General features: G+C 43.1%; 1 protein-coding gene across 2 annotated transcripts in view; it reads right to left on the bottom strand.

Moving 5' to 3' along the window:
• The window catches only part of ANKLE1 (ankyrin repeat and LEM domain containing 1), an 89,081-nt gene that overhangs the window by 42,817 nt on the left and 28,987 nt on the right, over positions 1-17,277 (bottom strand). The window contains exons 3-4 of one of the 2 annotated variants that reach the window (XM_073599287.1): positions 5,728-5,833; positions 5,538-5,649 (exon numbers count right to left, since the gene is read on the bottom strand). In XM_073599287.1, coding sequence (XP_073455388.1) covers positions 5,538-5,649; positions 5,728-5,833 — 218 coding nt within the window. Of the gene's footprint in view, positions 1-5,537; positions 5,650-5,727; positions 5,834-17,277 lie in introns of those variants that run through there. The other variant, XM_073599295.1, reaches the window with a different exon arrangement.

The following is a 17,277-nucleotide window of genomic DNA, read 5'->3' as shown; positions in this document are numbered from 1 at the left end:
TCCACTGCCCTGATGCTCCAGGGCCTTCAATATTGCGCTAGGTAGTTAGGAAATTAAATGTGTAATTTATGCCTCTAGAAAGCCTGAAGGTTCTACTTGGATGTGGGGCCTCTGAGTGTGGCCAGGCTGTGGAAAAGTCTCACACATGGCATCATACTCAGGACAAGTAGCAAAATGTGATGTATATATTAGATATAGATAGATAGAGATATATCTATCTATCTATATATATATATATATTTTTATTACACACACACACACACACACACCTCTTCATTTTCCAAAGAATTGTGGGAAAAAAAACTACAAAACTTCAAAACACCCACAATGCCTCCTTCTTGAATGGTCTACTTTCTCAAAAGCGGTCATATAGGGGTATTTGTACTGTCCTAACATTTCAAGGCCTCAAGAATTGAGATAGACAGTACATTAGGATTGATCAAGTTTCAATGATACATACAGTGGGTACGGAAAGTATTCAGACCCCCTTAAATTTTTCACTCTGTTATATTGCAGCCATTTGCTAAAATCATTTAAGTTCATTTTTTTCCCTCATTAATATACACACAGCACCCCATATTGACAGGAAAACACAGAATTGTTGACATTTTTACAGGATTTATTAAAAAAGAAAAACTGAAATATCACATGGTCCTAAGTATTCAGACTCTTTGCTCAGTATTTAGTAGAAGCACCCTTTTGATCTAATACAGCCATGAGTCTTTTTGGGATAGATGCAACAAGTTTTTCACACCTGGATTTGGGGGTCTTCTGCCATTCCTCCTTGCAGATCCTCTCCAGTTCTGTCAGGTTGAATGGTAAACGTTGTTGGACAGCCATTTTTAGGTCTCTCCAGAGATGCTCAATTGGGTTTAAGTTAGGGCTCTGGCTGAGCCATTCAAGAACAGTCAGGGAGTTGTTGTGAAGCCACTCCTTCGTTATTTTAGCTGTGTGCTTAGGGTCATTTTCTTGTTGGAAGGTAAACCTTCGGCCCAGTTTGAGGTCCTGAGCACTCTGAAGGTTTTCATCCAGGATATCCCTGTACTTGGCCGCATTCATCTTTCCCTCGATTGCAACCAGTCGTCCTGTCCCTGCAGCTGGAAAAATACCCCCACAGCATGATGCTACCACCACCATGCTTCACTGTTGGGATTGTATTGGACAGGTGATGAGCAGTGCCTGGGTTTTCTCCACACGTACCGCTTAGAATTAAGGCCAAAAAGTTCTATCTTGGTCTCATCAGACCAGAGAATCTTATTTCTCACCATCTTGGAGTCCTTCAGGTGTTTTTTAGCTAACTTTGTGCAGGCTTTCATGTGTCTTGCACTGAGGAGAGGCTTCCGTCGGGCCACTCTGCCATAAAGCCCCGACTGGTGGAGGGCTGCAGTGATGGTTGACTTTCTACAACTTTCTCCCATCTGCCGACTGCATCTCTGGAGCTAAGCCACAGTGATCTTTGGGTTCTTCTTTACCTCTCTCACCAAGGCTCTTCTTCCCCGATAGCTCAGTTTGGCCGGACGGCCAGCTCTAGGAAAGGTTCTGGTCGTCCCAAACGTCTTCCATTTAAGGATTATGGAGGCCACTGTGCTCTTAGGAACCTTAAGTGCAGCAGAAATTTTTTTTGTAACCTTGGCCAGATCTGTGCCTTGCCACAATTCTGTCTCTGAGCTCTTCAGGCAGTTCCTTTGACCTCCTGATTCTTATTTGCTCTGACATGCACTGTGAGCTGTAAGGTCTTATATAGACAGGTGTGTGGCTTTCCTAATCAAGTCCAATCAGTATAATCAAACACAGCTGGACTCAAATGAAGGTGTAGAACCATCCCAAGGATGATCAGAAGAAATGGACAGCACCTGAGTTAAATATATGAGTGTCAGAGCAAAGGGTCTGAATACGTAGGACCATGTGATATTTCAGTTTTTCTTTTTTAATAAATCTGCAAAAATGTAAACAATTCTGTGTTTTTCTGTCAATATGGGGTGCTGTGTGTACATTAATGAGGAAAAAAATGAACTTAAATGATTTTAGCAAATGGGTGCAATATAACAAAGAGTGAAAAATTTAAGGGGGTCTGAATACTTTCCGTCCCCACTGTAGTATACCTTGTAGACTAACTTTCGCACAGACCAAGATCCCTTTCACACTGAAGACCGCCCCGCGCTAGCTCATTTTAGCGGCGCTTTACCAGTGCTGTGTGGGCGTGGGGCACTTTTAACCTCAAAGAAGGGATTAACAAGGGGTTAAAAGCGTCCGAAAAACACAACTGCCGAATCACTTTGCAGTGCTGCCCTTTGATTTTATTGGCAGAGGCGGTTTAGGAATGGTGTATACACTGCTCCTGCACCGCCCCAAAGAGGCTACTTGCAGGACTTTTTTTTCTGTCCTGCAAGAGCATGCCCCAGTGTGAAAGCACTCGGGCTTTCACACTGGGGAGGCATGGGAGGCAGTTCACAGGTGCTTTACAGGTGCTATTTTTAAAGCTAAAACACCTGTAAAAACGTTTTTATAGTGTGAAAAGGGTCTTAATATTATACATTGATTTGGGTTATTTTTAACAAAGATATGTAGCAGTATAAATCTTGGGCTAAATTTATGAAGAAAAATTACTTATTTGCGAAATTTATATTAGAAACAAAAGAATGTGACAGCTGAAAATTTGCCTGGTTAGGAAGAGGGTGAAGTGTTCAGTAGGCAAGTGGTTCATTTTAACAGGACTAAAGTAAAATAGTGCATCTTTAACTGCTTACCACCTGCAATCTGTAGATTCATGGGTTGCAGACCTTTGGTATGCTACATACGCCCAAAAGTAATCAAAATACACAGCGCGTATACAGCATGTTGTGATCTTCTCCCCTTGCTGCTCTTACCATCAATTTTCAGTGTGTAAAAAAGCGAAAGCAATGCCTCATTCACATGGCAGTATGTATTTACCCAGGATCTTGCTGGAAACAACATCCTGCATAATCAGTTATGAATATGCTGTACATATGCAACATCTGTGTAATGTCTACATGTGTAAAACATAAAATTTACCCTTTTGGCTACCACCCCTGTTCAAGGCTGACATGTAAATATTATAGATGTGTAACACACACTATTGATGTATACATTTTGGCCTTGAATTATTTATTTATAAAGGAGGAGCATGCATAGAATGACCTTACCCAGTCATTCGGGAATTTATGAAGGACTGGCCAAGGTCATTCTGTGCGTGAATGACTCATTTAGAGCCAACATGGAAACCTTGTGTGTAATCAGTAGCATAGCCACCACGGGCTACACATCAACTTCTAAACTGCGGCATACAGATGTATTCATATAAAGACCATAAAAAAGGAAGCAAAGAGAAAAGGCTCACTACCCCATGTCACCCTTCCAAGGTACTTGCTTGTCAGTACTCTCACCCATCACAAAATCACCAAAAGACATTTAAACTGAGATACTCTTTTAGCTCATTAGGTAGTGTCTGTAGTTCATAAAATCAATGTATGTTTCCTGTGGCGTAGTAAGCCATGGTGGTCTCCTCCCATTAGAGACAACAGAACATGGTATATGACTATACATTTGAGACTTGCCAATGGATGTTGCTACTGGAGAAAGTGTCAGGCTACTCGATGATCTGAAGAGACAGACATTAGTGCATTAAGGATTTTGTGATTCCCAACACTCTTTCTTTAGTGACATAATACAAGCTGAAAGAGCAGCAAACATCAAAGTGACATTGGAGTTGCAAGGGAGCCAGTGTGTAATTTGAATGCATTTTCCAGAGTGCAGATGTAATAAATAATTCCCAGACAGCAAGAATGGTAATAGTCAAACTTTAACAGGGAAAGCAAAGACAGTGTCTTGAGAGCAGGTGAGAAGTGAGTATATGCAAGAAAGCCGTGAAGTCTCCAGCCTCTACAATAGCCCATCACTGGAGGTGTGCTGGGGGATTTAGGGGCCCAGGGTTTGCAGTAAAACTGGGCTCCTGGCCTGGGTTTAGCCTTAGAAGTTGAAGCCTAGGAGTAATGATAAAGGCTCTCTTTTTGGCTTTAGCGGGTGATTGTTCCCAGCTTGAGGTCTAGGTTTTTTTCTTCTGGGATAGAGTACTCCTCTTATTCCCAGTAACATCCTTGATGACTGTGCCCAAGAGACTTCACCCTTTTTACATGCTTGCTCACCAGCATTTAAGCAATGCCCTCCCTCTATTAAAGTGGTTCTAGAGACTGCAGCGACCCCCCCCCCCCCCAAGCCCCCTCAATCCTTACCTGATTCCCCTCCAATGCAGCCCTGTTCACCATAGCCTCGGCTGTATGGGAACTCTTTCTCCTCATTGGTTGAGACAGCAGCAGGAGCCCATTGGCTCCCACTGTGGTCCATTACAGCCAATGAGGAGAGAGCAGGGGGTGGGGCCGAGCCACAGCTGTGTGTGTCTTATGGGCGCATAGAGCAGCAGCTTGAGAGCAAGCATGCTGCAGTGCCCCCAGGGCAAGCCGCTTTCCTCCAGGTGGGGGAGGGTAGCCAGGAGGGCTGCTCTGTGCAAAACCACTGCACAGAGCAGGTATGTAGAATATGTTTGTGGAAATTAAAAAAAATATATATATATATATCTCTTTAATATATAAACAGACGGGAGACACACATCAACACAGTAGTTCAGGGCTGTTGGCATGAACTCTGATCGCACCACCCACAAATAGAGAATTAGTATGGATTAAAACTGGATCTGGATTAAAACTGGATCTGGGAGGTGTAAAACTGTTTAGTAGGAGTTTTCCAGTCAACGCACAGGGCGTATGAAAAAGGTTTTAGTAGTCCTAAGGCATGGGTGCTTAACCTGTGGCCCTCAAACTGTTGAGGAACTGCAAGTCTGAGTTACAAGCATGACTTCAAAAGGCAGAGGCAATGATGGAACTTTTAGTTCTGTGACAGCTAAAGGGCCACAGGTTGAGCACCCATGTCCTAGGGCCTCTCAGGGACCTTAAACTGGCAGCACTGATGGAAGCTACAGGCTGCTCTTCCATCTTTATGTTAGCAGGTATTGCATCATTAAAAGACAAAATAGTTCCCCTAAGCCTAGGAGTTATGGTGGCTGCCCCTTAGGAACCACCTTACCCGGCAAGGATTTGAGAGAATCACATAAAGCCTTCCACAGCTGAAGTAATGTTTCAGTAATAAATTTTGTCCTCTGTACACAAAATGGTTTTCTGTACTCTTGTTTTTCCAGTTGTTTCAGCATTACATCGTGACTATCAGTACTACCTTTACCAAATATTTTTTACAGTGAGATGCTTTCAGATCGTTATCGATTAAGGTATGTAGTCTTGATAAAGAACCTAGAAATAAACTTGCCATTATATTAGTTTTGACATTCAAAGATGTTATCAAGGCGCTCCTAAAATATACTTTTTTTTTTTTTTTTTTTTTTTTAAAAAAGAGTAGAGAAGTACAAAAAAAAAATACAAATATTTTTTTATCAAATGCCTAGAAGCAGCCTGATATTTGCCCTAGTCCAAGTAACAGGAAAAAAAAAAAAGTCACTTAACACAATTTACCATTTATTCGTTTAGGACAGATCTCTTCATTTCTTTCATCATATTCCTGAAGCGCAACAACACATCTCCTGTTCTTTTCCATCAGAGCTAAATCAAGTGCTGTATTCCCATCCTATGACATGAAATCATTATCAAAACAAAGAAAAAAAACTTTGTAACTGAATTGGAAATTATTGATTTGAAGGCACACCTGATCTTGAATATTGGTGTCACCGCCTTTTCGAAGCAAGAATATCAGTGCCTTACAACAACCCCAGGAGGCAGCTACATGTACTGGAGTAAGTTCCTCTATTGATCTGCAACAGAAGAATAGTTTGAGAAAATGTGTACATCATCATGGTAGAAGAATTTGTGTTTTCTTATTTCTTGGTGGATCATTTGGATACATAACCACCTGTACATAAAAATAAACTAAGAAAGCTTTTATTCTATAACTACTTCTCACACCCATACACCCACTAGAGATCAGAGCAATTTTTACAATTATGCTATGGGCTTGTTTATTCACCATCATGTCATCATTTATGATCAGCCCATTAAGGCCTCATGCACACTGGACGTTTTTACAGCAGCTGTTTTTTTCTAGTCATTAAACTCTCCATCGTGTTATCCTATGTGTCCATGCACACATAGATTGTTATCAGCAGTTTTGGGCAGTAACATTTTTGAGCAGTAAAAAAAACCCAAACTAGTGGGTTCTGAGAGATGTTTTTCAGCTCTAAAAACGATATTGCAAAAACGTTACTGACATTTTTATAACGTTAGTTTAATGTCCAGTGTGCATGAGGCCTAATACATACATAATTTTTTAGGCAAGACAAGGCTTTTGTTTAGTGCTATTGTCTTTCATGATTTTATCTTCTATATAATCCAAAACATGAAAAAAGTAACAAAATTAAAAAAAAAAAAAAAAAATGAAGCAAAATAGATGCAAAAAGTAACAACTGATAGCTAGGAACTGCCAACCAACGTCAAGGAGAAACAGCAGCAATATTAAAGTGGTTTTAAACCCCATTGAAACAAAAACAAAAAAAACTTGCAAGACAAAAAGGCATAGTGAGCTAGTATGCATAGCATACTAGCTCATTATGAATTACTTACCTGAGATCGAAGCCCCCGCAGCGGCTGGCATCTCCCTGGGGAGTTATTCCCGGATATCGCAGCTCCGCCGCTGTGATTGGCCGGAGCCGCGATGACATTGTGCGCACGGGAGCCGCCGGGAAAGGCACAGTACAACTGCAGCAACGGCATGTACTTGCCATTGCTTCAGTGCGCATGTGCTGATGACGTCGGCACATGCAGATACAGGGGATATCTCCTAAACTGTGCAGATTTAGGAGATATCCAGTGCAGCTACATGTAAGCCTAATTATAGGCCTGCCTGTAGTATAAAGTGGTTGTAAAACGGTTTACAACCACTTTAAGGGCTCATGCACACTGCATCTCAAAGAAGCGCAAAGAAGCTACTCCTACAGACTTTTGAACTCCCATTTTTTCTGTCTGGAAACTCCCCTCCATGTTAAAGTGGTTGTAAAGACAGAAGGTTTTTTATCTTAATGCATTCTATGCATTAAGATGAAAAATCTTCTGTGTGCAGCAGCCCCTCTCCCTCCTGACTGGCTGAGACACAACAGCAGCACCATTGGCTTCCACTGCTTTCAATCAAATGAGGAGAGAGGGGGGCAGGGTGGGGCCAAACTGCGGCTTCATGTTCGAATAGACACACAGAGCTGTGGCTCCGCTTGGCTGCCCCCACAGCAAGCGGTTTGCTGTGGGGGCACTCAACAGGAGGGAGGGGCCAGGAGCATCGACGAGGGACACGAGAAGAGGAGGCTCCAGGCTGCTCTGTGCAAAACCACTGCACAGGGCAGGTAAGTATAAATATTTTTTTTTCCTTAAAAATAACAAACAACAAGACTTTAGTATCACTTTAACCAATGTGTCCATGCAGACTACAGCTCATAAAAAAAAAAAAAAAAAAAAAAAAAAAGGGAAGAAGCAGCTGCTTTTACAGGCATTTGAGCTTTTATTTCTCTGTCTAGGTTCAAATTGGATCGATTTGGCATGCAACTTGACATGTCAAATCGGTAGCAATTGCCGGCACCGTCCGAATTGGTGCAACACTGATTCCCAAAAGTAGTTTCTGTACTACTTTTGGCGACTTCAGGGAGCGATTTCCAAAGACACTGTCCCACTGTCACTGGGAGTCAAAATGAGAAAAAGTAAAAAATATTGAGTTGTCAACAGGTATTAGAGCTGCACAATTAATCATCAAGAATCCTTATCGCGATCTTGACTAAAGTGTTTCACAATTCTTTCTATGCAAAGAATTCTCTCTGCTCTTCTGAAGCCACAGCCATCAAAAGAAAGGAAGAGAAAAACTGGGCAGTCTGCCAAGAAACAAAACATTCTTTATCAGTTAAAGTGGGGTTCCACCCAAAAAAAAAAAAAAAAAAAAAAAAAAAAAAAAAAAACTACATGAAAAATCCTAAAAAAAAAAAAAAAATACAAAAAAACATTTTTTTTTTTTTACTCACCTCTAAATGCCTGTTGCTAGGGGTCCCTCGTAGTCTGCCTCTTTCAGTGCCTGGGCTGGTGACATCACTTCCGTCTCAGCACAGGAAGGGCTCAGCTCTGCTCCCTCCCTCCTGTCAATCATCTGGGACCCATTACAGGTCCCAGGTGACTGAGCGGCCAATCACGGCGCGGCGCCGCTCGCGCATGCGCAGTGGGTGCCAGGCTGTGAAGCCACAGCCCTGCGTCAACAGTTGCAATGCCGGCACCGCTGAACGGAGGGGGAGACGAGCGGGGCTTCGATCCCCAGCATCGCTGGACCCTGGGACAGGTAAGTGTCCAATTAAAAGTCAGCAGCTGCAGTATTTGTAGCTGCTGACTTTTAATTTTTTTTTTTTTTTTTTTACTGGCCCTCCTCTTTAAGTATAAACATTGTAATAATTTGTCAATAGAATAGACTTCCTGTGTAAGTGAAAAAAGTTTAACCACTTAAACACTAAACCTTTTTCTGACATTCGTTGGTTTCAAGTTAAAATGAATTTTTTTTTTTTTTAGCTAGAAAATTACTTAGAACCCCCAAACATATATATTTTTTTAGTAGACACCCTAGAGAATAAAATGGTGGTTGTTGCAATATTTTATGTCACACTGTATTTGCACAGAGGTCTTTCAAAATCTAACCAGTAAAGTTAGCCCATTTTTTTTTTTTGTATCATGTGAAAGATTTTACATCGCGAGAATCGTGAGAGAATCGTGATCTTTTTATTCTAAGCAAAAAAATTGTGATTCTCATTTTGGCCAGAATCGTGCAGCTCTAACAGGTATAGAGGGATATATTCCAATGGGGACTCTCGTTGCAGTGACAAATGGCTAAAAGAGAATTTATGTCACTGAGGAGATCTCCCCTTACTTCTATGGGGTTGACGGGATGGAAGCCGAGGGGAAAACTCTACAATGGGAGACCGATGAGAAAACGGAAAAAAAAAAAAAAAAAAAAAAAAACAATACACTCTCCAAAGAAAGTTTGGGGTTTACGTATGCTTCAATTCAATTTGTGAATTAATATATGTATTTAATTTTAAAAAAATTGGATTTTTATAACAGCTTACCTGTAAAATCCTTTTCTTGGAGTACATCATGGGACACAGAGCCTTAAGTAATTACTCAATGGGTTACAGGCCACCTTCAGGTGATGGACACTGGTATACCCAATCCAGGAAGTTCACTCCCTATATAACCCCTTCTCCTTCCAGGAGCACATCAGTTTTTGTACCAAACCAATATACTTAAATCTAAAAAAAGAGAGGGGGGGGCCTATGTGTCCCATGATGTACTCCAAGAAAAGGATTTTACAGGTAAGCTGTTATAAAAATCTTATTTTCTTTATCGTACATCATGGGACACAGAGCCTTAAGTAATTACTTAATGGGATGTCCCATAGCAATGCTACTTGAAGAGAGGGAGACACAACCCGGAGGGTACCCCCAGACTTGAGGACCTATACTGCTGACTGCAGCACACTGCTCCCAAAGGCGATATCCTCATACCTCCTTACATCACCTGATAAAATTTTATGAATGTATGCACTGAAGACCAGGTTGATAGAGGCATGATGACGCGCTGCCCAAGAAGCACTAACCGCCCTGGTAGAGTGCACCTTAACTTGAAAAGGGGGAATCTTACCCCTTAAATTATAAGTTTAAATTATGACTTGCCGAATCCACTTAGCAACAGTGGATTTCAACGCTGCCTGTCCTTTCTTAGGACCCTCTGGCAGAATAATAGGATTTTTAAAACAGCTTACCTGTAAAATCCTTTTCTTTGAAGTACATCACGGGACACAAAGCCATAGTAGTTACTATGTGGGTTATAGGCACCTTCAGGTGATGGACACTGGCACACCCTAAGACAAAAAGAGCACTCCCTATATAACCCCTCCCACTACTGGGAGTACCTCAGTTTTGTAGCAAAGCAATACACGTGTTTACCAAAGAAGGGAGGGACCTCTGTGTCCCGTGATGTACTTCAAAGAAAAGGATTTTACAGGTAAACTGTTTTAAAAATCCTATTTTATTATCGTATATCACGGGACACAGAGCCATAGTAGTTACTATGTGGGATGTCCCATAGCAATGCCAACTGAAGGGAGGGAGACACAACAAAAGTAGGGCAATAAGAGACTAGAGGACTTATACTGCTGCCTGCAGTACACTGCGCCCAAAGGCGATATCCTCATGACCTTTTACATCTACTTAATAAAATCTGGTAAAAGCATGGAATGAAGACCAAGTTGCGGCCTTGCAGATCTGAGCCATGGAGGCTTGGTGATGCACTGCCCAAGAAGTACGCTTTAATATGAAAAGGTGGAATTTTCCTTTTCAAACCATTAGCTTGAACAATCACTTGACGAATCCACTTGGAAATAGTAGATTTCGACGCTGCCTGTCCTCTTTTAGGACCGTCTGGCAACACAAACAAAATATCTATTTTTCGATTCTGAGCAGTCACCTTCAAATAGACGTTGACTGCTCTCACCATAACAAGAGAAGGTAGTGACCTTTCTTCCACAGAGCGAGGTTCTGGAAGAAATGAAGGCAGAACAACATCCTGGTTTAAATGAAAACCTGACACTACCTTTGGTAGGAAGTTAGGATGAGGCAGTAATACAACCTTATCCTTATGAATAATCAAATATGGCTCTTTACAAGAAAGAGCAGCCAACTCCGATACTCTTCTTGCAGAAGATATGGCAACCAAAAAAAATGTATTTCCTCATCAAAAGGACCAAGGGAATATCTCGTATTGACTTAAACGGCTGTTTCTGTAATGCCGACAGGACTAAATTTAAGTCCCAAGGGTTCAGGGGTGACCTAACTGAAGGATTAATCCGGGACATTCCTTACTGCTCAAGTTAGAATATGGTTCACCTCTCTCTGCCTGAGACACTCTTGGTGCCCCCTTAGTGATTGATATAGGTCACAGCTGTGGCATTGTCGGATTGGATCCTGACCAGACAATCCCGTAAACCTGAATGTCCAGGCCTTTAGAGTAAGACGCACTGCCCGAATCTCTAGGATATTGATGGGCAAGGTTCTTTTGGCTCTTGACCACTGTCCCTGGACAGTTGTCTTTTCTAGTACTGCTCCCCAGCCTTAAAGGCTGGCATCTGTTACTACTTTCCAGATAACTTGTCTGAAGGATTTTCCTTTCAGCAGATTCTGAGTTAGTAACCACCAACTGAGGCTTTGGGACACCCTTGAGGGCAGCCGCATTGGCAAGTCTAAAGCTTAATTCGTTTTGTTCCAAGCAGACAGGATACTGTTTGCAACAGTCTTGAATATAATTGGGCATAGGGAACTGCTTCGAATGAAGCCACCATGGTTCCTAGCAACCTCATGCAAAGGCGAATGGAGGGATCGCCTTTTGACCTTTTGACCTGACCATCTGCACCAGCTCTCTTATGGAGTTGATCTTTGCCTGAGGCAAGAACACCTTTTCCTGGGCTGTGTCTATGATCAGACCCAGCCTTTTTAGCGGTATTAAGGAAGATTTCTCTAGGTCGAAAATCCAACCCAAACTTTCCAGGTAACTTGTTGTAATGCGTATGCTTTGCTCCAAACGAGCAACCGACTGGTCTATTAGCAATAGATTGTCTAGGTACGCTACAACTGTTATGCCCTGTGCCCTTAACCTGGCTAGAGGTGGGGCCAGCACTTTTGCGAACACCCAGGGTGCTGTGACTAGCCCGAAGGGCAGGGCTACAAACTGGAAATGCTGCTGTTCTAACTCGAACCGCAGAAACTTTTGGTGAGCGGGAAATATAGGAACATGCAGATATGCATCCCTGATGTCGATAGATGCCAGAAGTTCTCCTCCTAGAAGGATAAAAACTACTGACCTGATCATCTCCATGCGAAAGGAGCGGATCTTCAGGAACTGATTTTGATTTTTTAGATCTAGAATGGGTCCGACATATCCATTTGGTTTTGGTACCATATAAAGATTTGAATAAAACCCCAAACCTTGCTCTTTTGTGGGGATCTGTATGACCACCCCTTGAGATATTAATCGGTCTAGTGCCCGAAACAGAAATTGTCTTTTCTCTGGGAACACTTGACCTCAGGAAACGAGACTGTGGAAAGTCCTGAGATTCCAGCTTGTACCCCAGCATTACCGTGAAGATGACCCATCTGTCCTGAATTTCCTCTTGCCAGACTTCTGAAAACTGCAGAAGTCTTCCCCCCACCTTGGAGAGGCGAGTTGCCTCTTCATGAGGAGGCTTTAGGATACTGCTTTGCAGGTTTCCGACCTCAGGATTTCTTTTGAGCCTGGGTATGACCCTGAGGTTTTTTTCTAGAGTCTGACGGCGGAGGCCGTCGCCACTGCCTAGAGGTGGAAGGCCCTGGTGCAGGGGAAAGAGCCCATTTAAATGAAGGGCGTTTATACTTTCTTTTGACTGGCAAAAAGAGTACTTTTCCCACTAGAAGTTGTTTGGATATATTTGTCCAAATCTCCAAACAGCGGCTCCCCATGAAAAGGGAACCCAGTTAGGTTTTTAAATGGTGCTTCGGCTGACCAATTTTTTTAACCACAGGATTCTACGCATATGTACAAGCATAAGCGTAAGGCGGGATGCCTGGTGAATAGAATCTTTAAGGGCATCTATGGCAAAGCATAATGTTTTTGGTAGTTCAGCCAATTTCCGGGCCTGTTGTGCAGGAACCTCTTTAAGGGCCTGTCTAAATTGGTCCTTTAGGGATTGACAGACGCCTATTGCAGCGACTGCAGGTTGAGTAACGGCACCAGCCAAGGAAACTTAGATTTTAACAGGGATTCCAACTTCTTATCGGTTGGACCCTTAAGCATTTGTGCATTGTCTACAGGACAAGTTAGGCTTAAGTTAGGCTTTTATTAACACTGGAAATCGCAGCGTCAACTGCTGGCACTTTCCATTTTTTGGTGAATTTCTCCTCCAGGGGATAGAGAACTGAAAATCTCTTAGGAGGGAGAAAATGCTTATCCAGGTGATCCCATTCAGCAAAAATAAGCTGTTCTAGTAATGCATGGACAGGAAACGCATGCAAAGGCTAAGAAGGTTTTAAGTGAACCCAAGGAAGAAACCAAGCTTTCAGGAGACTCCGTTAGGGGTAGCATGAAAGTGGAACGAACCATCTCCGTAAAAGATTGTATCATGCACAGATCACTCCCATTCTTAAAAAGCCCTCACTGGACCCTACCGACCTGAACAACTTAAGACCCATCTCATTACTCCCATTCACCTCTAAACTTCTAGAACGCTTAGTCTACAACCGTCTTAGCTCCTACCTCAATGAAAATAACCTTCTTGACCCCTTACAGTCTGGCTTTCGCTCGCAGCACTCCACGGAAACTACCTTACTAAAACTCACTAACGATTTACTAACTGCTAAAACCAACAGCCAGTACTCCATACTCCTACTACTTGACCTCTCTGCGGCCTTTGATACTGTTGACCACCCGCTCCTTCTCAATAAACTACATTCCCTTGGCCTCCGAGATTCTGCTCTATCCTGGTTCTCTGGCTATTTATCACAGCGCTCCTTCAGTGTCACCTACAACTCTGTCTCCTCTTCTCCATTGCCCCTTTCTGTGGGGGTCCCCCAAGGCTCGGTTCTTGGACCCCTTCTCTTCTCTATCTACACCTCCTCCCTTGGTCACTTAATAACTGCCCACGGCTTCCAATACCACTTATACGCTGATGACACCCAAATCTATCTGTCTACTCCTCACCTCACTCCTTCAGTCTCCTCTCGCATTACTAACTTACTAACTGACATATCAGCATGGATGTCGCACCACTTCCTTAAACTAAATCTCTCTAAAACTGAGCTATTAATATTCCCCCCTGCCCGTGCCCCCCTCCATGACTTTTCCATCAAAATCAACAATGCAACCATCAGTCCCTTCCCTCACGCCAGGGTACTCGGTGTAATCCTAGACTCTGACTTGTCATTTCAACCTCAAATCCAATCGCTGTCAAAAGTTTGTAGAATTCACCTCCGTAACATCTCTAAAATTCGCCCTTTTTTAACAAATTAAACCACCAAGCTCCTCATTCACTCCCTTGTTATCTCTCGCCTTGACTATTGCAACTCCCTTCTCATTGGCCTACTGCTCCATAGGCTATCCCCTCTTCAGTCTATCATGAATGCTGCTGCCAGACTTATCCACCTTACCAACCGCTCAGTGTCTGCCAACCCTCTAATTCAATCCCTACACTGGCTCCCAATCACCCAGCGAATTAAATTCAAAATTCTAACCACAACATACAAAGCCATTCACAACTCTGCCCCAAGCTACATCACTAATCTTGTCTCCAAATATCGCCCAAATCGACCTCTCCGCTCTTCTCAAGACCTCCTGCTTTCAAGCTCTCTCATCTCTTCCTCCCATGCTCGTCTCCAGGATTTCTCCAGAGCCTCTCCCATCCTCTGGAACTCGCTACCTCCATCTATCCCCTACTCTTGCTACCTTCAGGCAATCCCTGAAAACTCATCTCTTCAGGAAAGCCTATCATGTCTCCAACTAATCTCCTACCACTTCCACCAGCTCATTCCCCACAGTTACAACCTTTTGTACCACTTGCCCCACCCTATCAGATTGTAAGCTCTTCTGAGCAGGGCCCTCTTAATCCTATTGTATTGTATTATAACTGTATTGTCTCCCTTTTATATTGTAAAGCGCTGCGTAAACTGTTGGCGCTATATAAATCCTGAATAATAATAATAATAATAATAAAGTATCAGCAATTTCTCAGATTGTGAGGCTGAAAAAGGTTCATCTACCGTTGTTTCCTCCGCAGAGGAATCATCGGTTTGTTTTTCCTCCTAATCACCTGAGGGTAACACCTCATCCTGTGCCCACTATTCCCCTTGCAAAGGTTCTGAAGTGGAGGAGGGGGATCTAGCACGCTTCCTATCCATTTGAATGGAGGATGTGATTAAAGCCACTAATCTTCCTTCCAGACCCTGCAGGGTGGAGGAAATTACATCTTCAGTCACATATACAGGGGCTAAGATGCGAGAAGCAGTTGCACCATCAATTTGTTCCAATGGCTCACCCTGGCTTGCCATAATTGGTAATTCAGGCGAGGATGACAGCGTGGAAATGCGACTCAAGATCCTAGCACCTGGGGGTGAAACCTTTTTGGTCTTTCTGGTGTCTTTTTTGGCAGGCATAGTCCTAAGCACAAAAACAGAGGCACTATACAATTGCACTTAATCGCTGAATATAGTCATGACAGTAAAGCCGCTATAAAGTTAAGGCTAGTGCTGGGAAAAAGCGTTCTTCCTGTATCAGGAATGCCAGTTTGCAACCCTCAAGTGCTCCACAGCTCCTGTGCCCCTGTGTGCAGACTGCTTGTTTCCTCCTCGTCAGCCGAGGAGAGACAGTCCCAGTTATATTATCTTTGCTTGCCGTGCATCCTCGTGGACGTTGCATGGCGCAGCGCTTAGGCCCCGCCCCCTCCATAAACCCGTCCCCGTTTAATTTTTTTTAAATGTTCCCGCGCTCATGCGCAGCGGCTTCCGGGTCTACAGACCCAACATGAGGGGGGAGGGGAGGCAGAGCCCTGTCAGCAGCAGGCAAAAGAAAAAAACAACAGTAGTAACACCGGGCCCTCCGCACCCCCCCAGTGGCGGGGGGGGGGGTACAACACTGATGTTCCCCTAACCCTCCGGTCACTTCGGGGGGGAGAAAGCATTTGGCAGATTTCTTTACCTGAAAAAAATCCCCTTGCATATGCTGCTGCGGCTACACAGAAACTGACTGAGCTTTACAGTGAAGACAACAGATTAAGGTATGTGCATAGAATTTCCACTAATGGAAGAAAGCATAGGTGGACTTGATATCGGGGTTCCATTCCCTTGGACCTGTAAAAGCACCCCACCAGGAAAGCTTTAGGAAATGTAGCAAGACCTAAGCCCTGGGTCCCAGGGTCCAGCCCTACAAAGAGAGGCGTTACAGGCAAAACCACATGCTTCGGATACGAGGCCCCAGGTACCATTTACTTTGGCCTCAGTGGCACTTTGGATGGATCTGGTCTATGGAGGCTATTTAAATCCAGCATGGATCCCTCCTGGAGCTCCTCAGAGCACATCTTCACTCGTGACCAACACCTTAGACACTGGCAAAAAAACTGATGTGCTCCTGGAAGGAGGAGGGGTTATATAGGGAGTGAACTTCCTGGATTGGGTATACCAGTGTTCATTACCTGAAGGTGGCCTATAACCCATGAATTACCTAAGGCTCTGTGTCCCACGATGTACGATAAAATACAATCCCCAAATGGGGTACTCACATGTGCAAGGTGCGTCAGTGCACCACTCTACATAAGACGTATAGATACCGATATGGTAAAGGTATGGTATGTGTCAAAATCCCAGGCAGATAAACAACCTCTTGTTCCGTCCTGGCCCCTCGCAGAGTGGTGCACTGACGCACCTTGCACATGTGAGTATCCCATTTGGGGATTGTATTTAGTTGTTTAAATAAAATTTTAAAACGATATCACACCATCGAGTTTTTCTCTCATATACACTCGAGATACTGCAGTGTGTACCTGGGATCCAGCAACCGGCATAGAACCCTGAGGTGGTTCATACGCATGTTTATACTAAGCGTAAATGCTGAGTCACACGCTCCAAGGTGAGCACGCATTACTAGGAGGTCACCGGATTGCACCAATGCATGATCTGCAGCACGAAGGGATATTGGAGCATGCCAATAACAGCATAATTGGATTTCACGCACAAAGCACGTTAAATACGTTTTATCGATTGAACTATTCACAGGATTGTTATAAAACGACACAAAAGCAATTGTTTGGAATTTATTTATGCATATGTACTTTTTGCACATTTTTTAAGATCATCACGGTTTTACAACAAGTTTGTCACATTTTTTCATTTATTTATTGTTTGTCACTGAAGCACTTTTTTAGTTATAGGGGGATTGTGTATGCCCCCAGTGGACAATACGAGTAACACAGGTTGTTTAGGATCACATTAATAATTATTCACATATGGTTATTGTTATATATACACACACTTGTTCATTTCATTTGATTATTTATATTTATTAGTACATGTGCCCTGTAGGTGTACAAGTTGATAGTCAATGATACAGGTTTGCATGGTGTAGCACGCTTTAGCGCAGCATAAAATTTATCTACTTTGCCATTTGCGAG

Source organism: Aquarana catesbeiana, linkage group LG01, assembly GCF_042186555.1.
Source record: "Aquarana catesbeiana isolate 2022-GZ linkage group LG01, ASM4218655v1, whole genome shotgun sequence".
NCBI classification, from domain to species: Eukaryota; Metazoa; Chordata; class Amphibia; order Anura; family Ranidae; genus Aquarana; species Aquarana catesbeiana.
The sequence above is the reverse complement of the archived record's forward strand: the minus strand, read 5'-3'. Positions and strand labels throughout refer to the sequence as shown.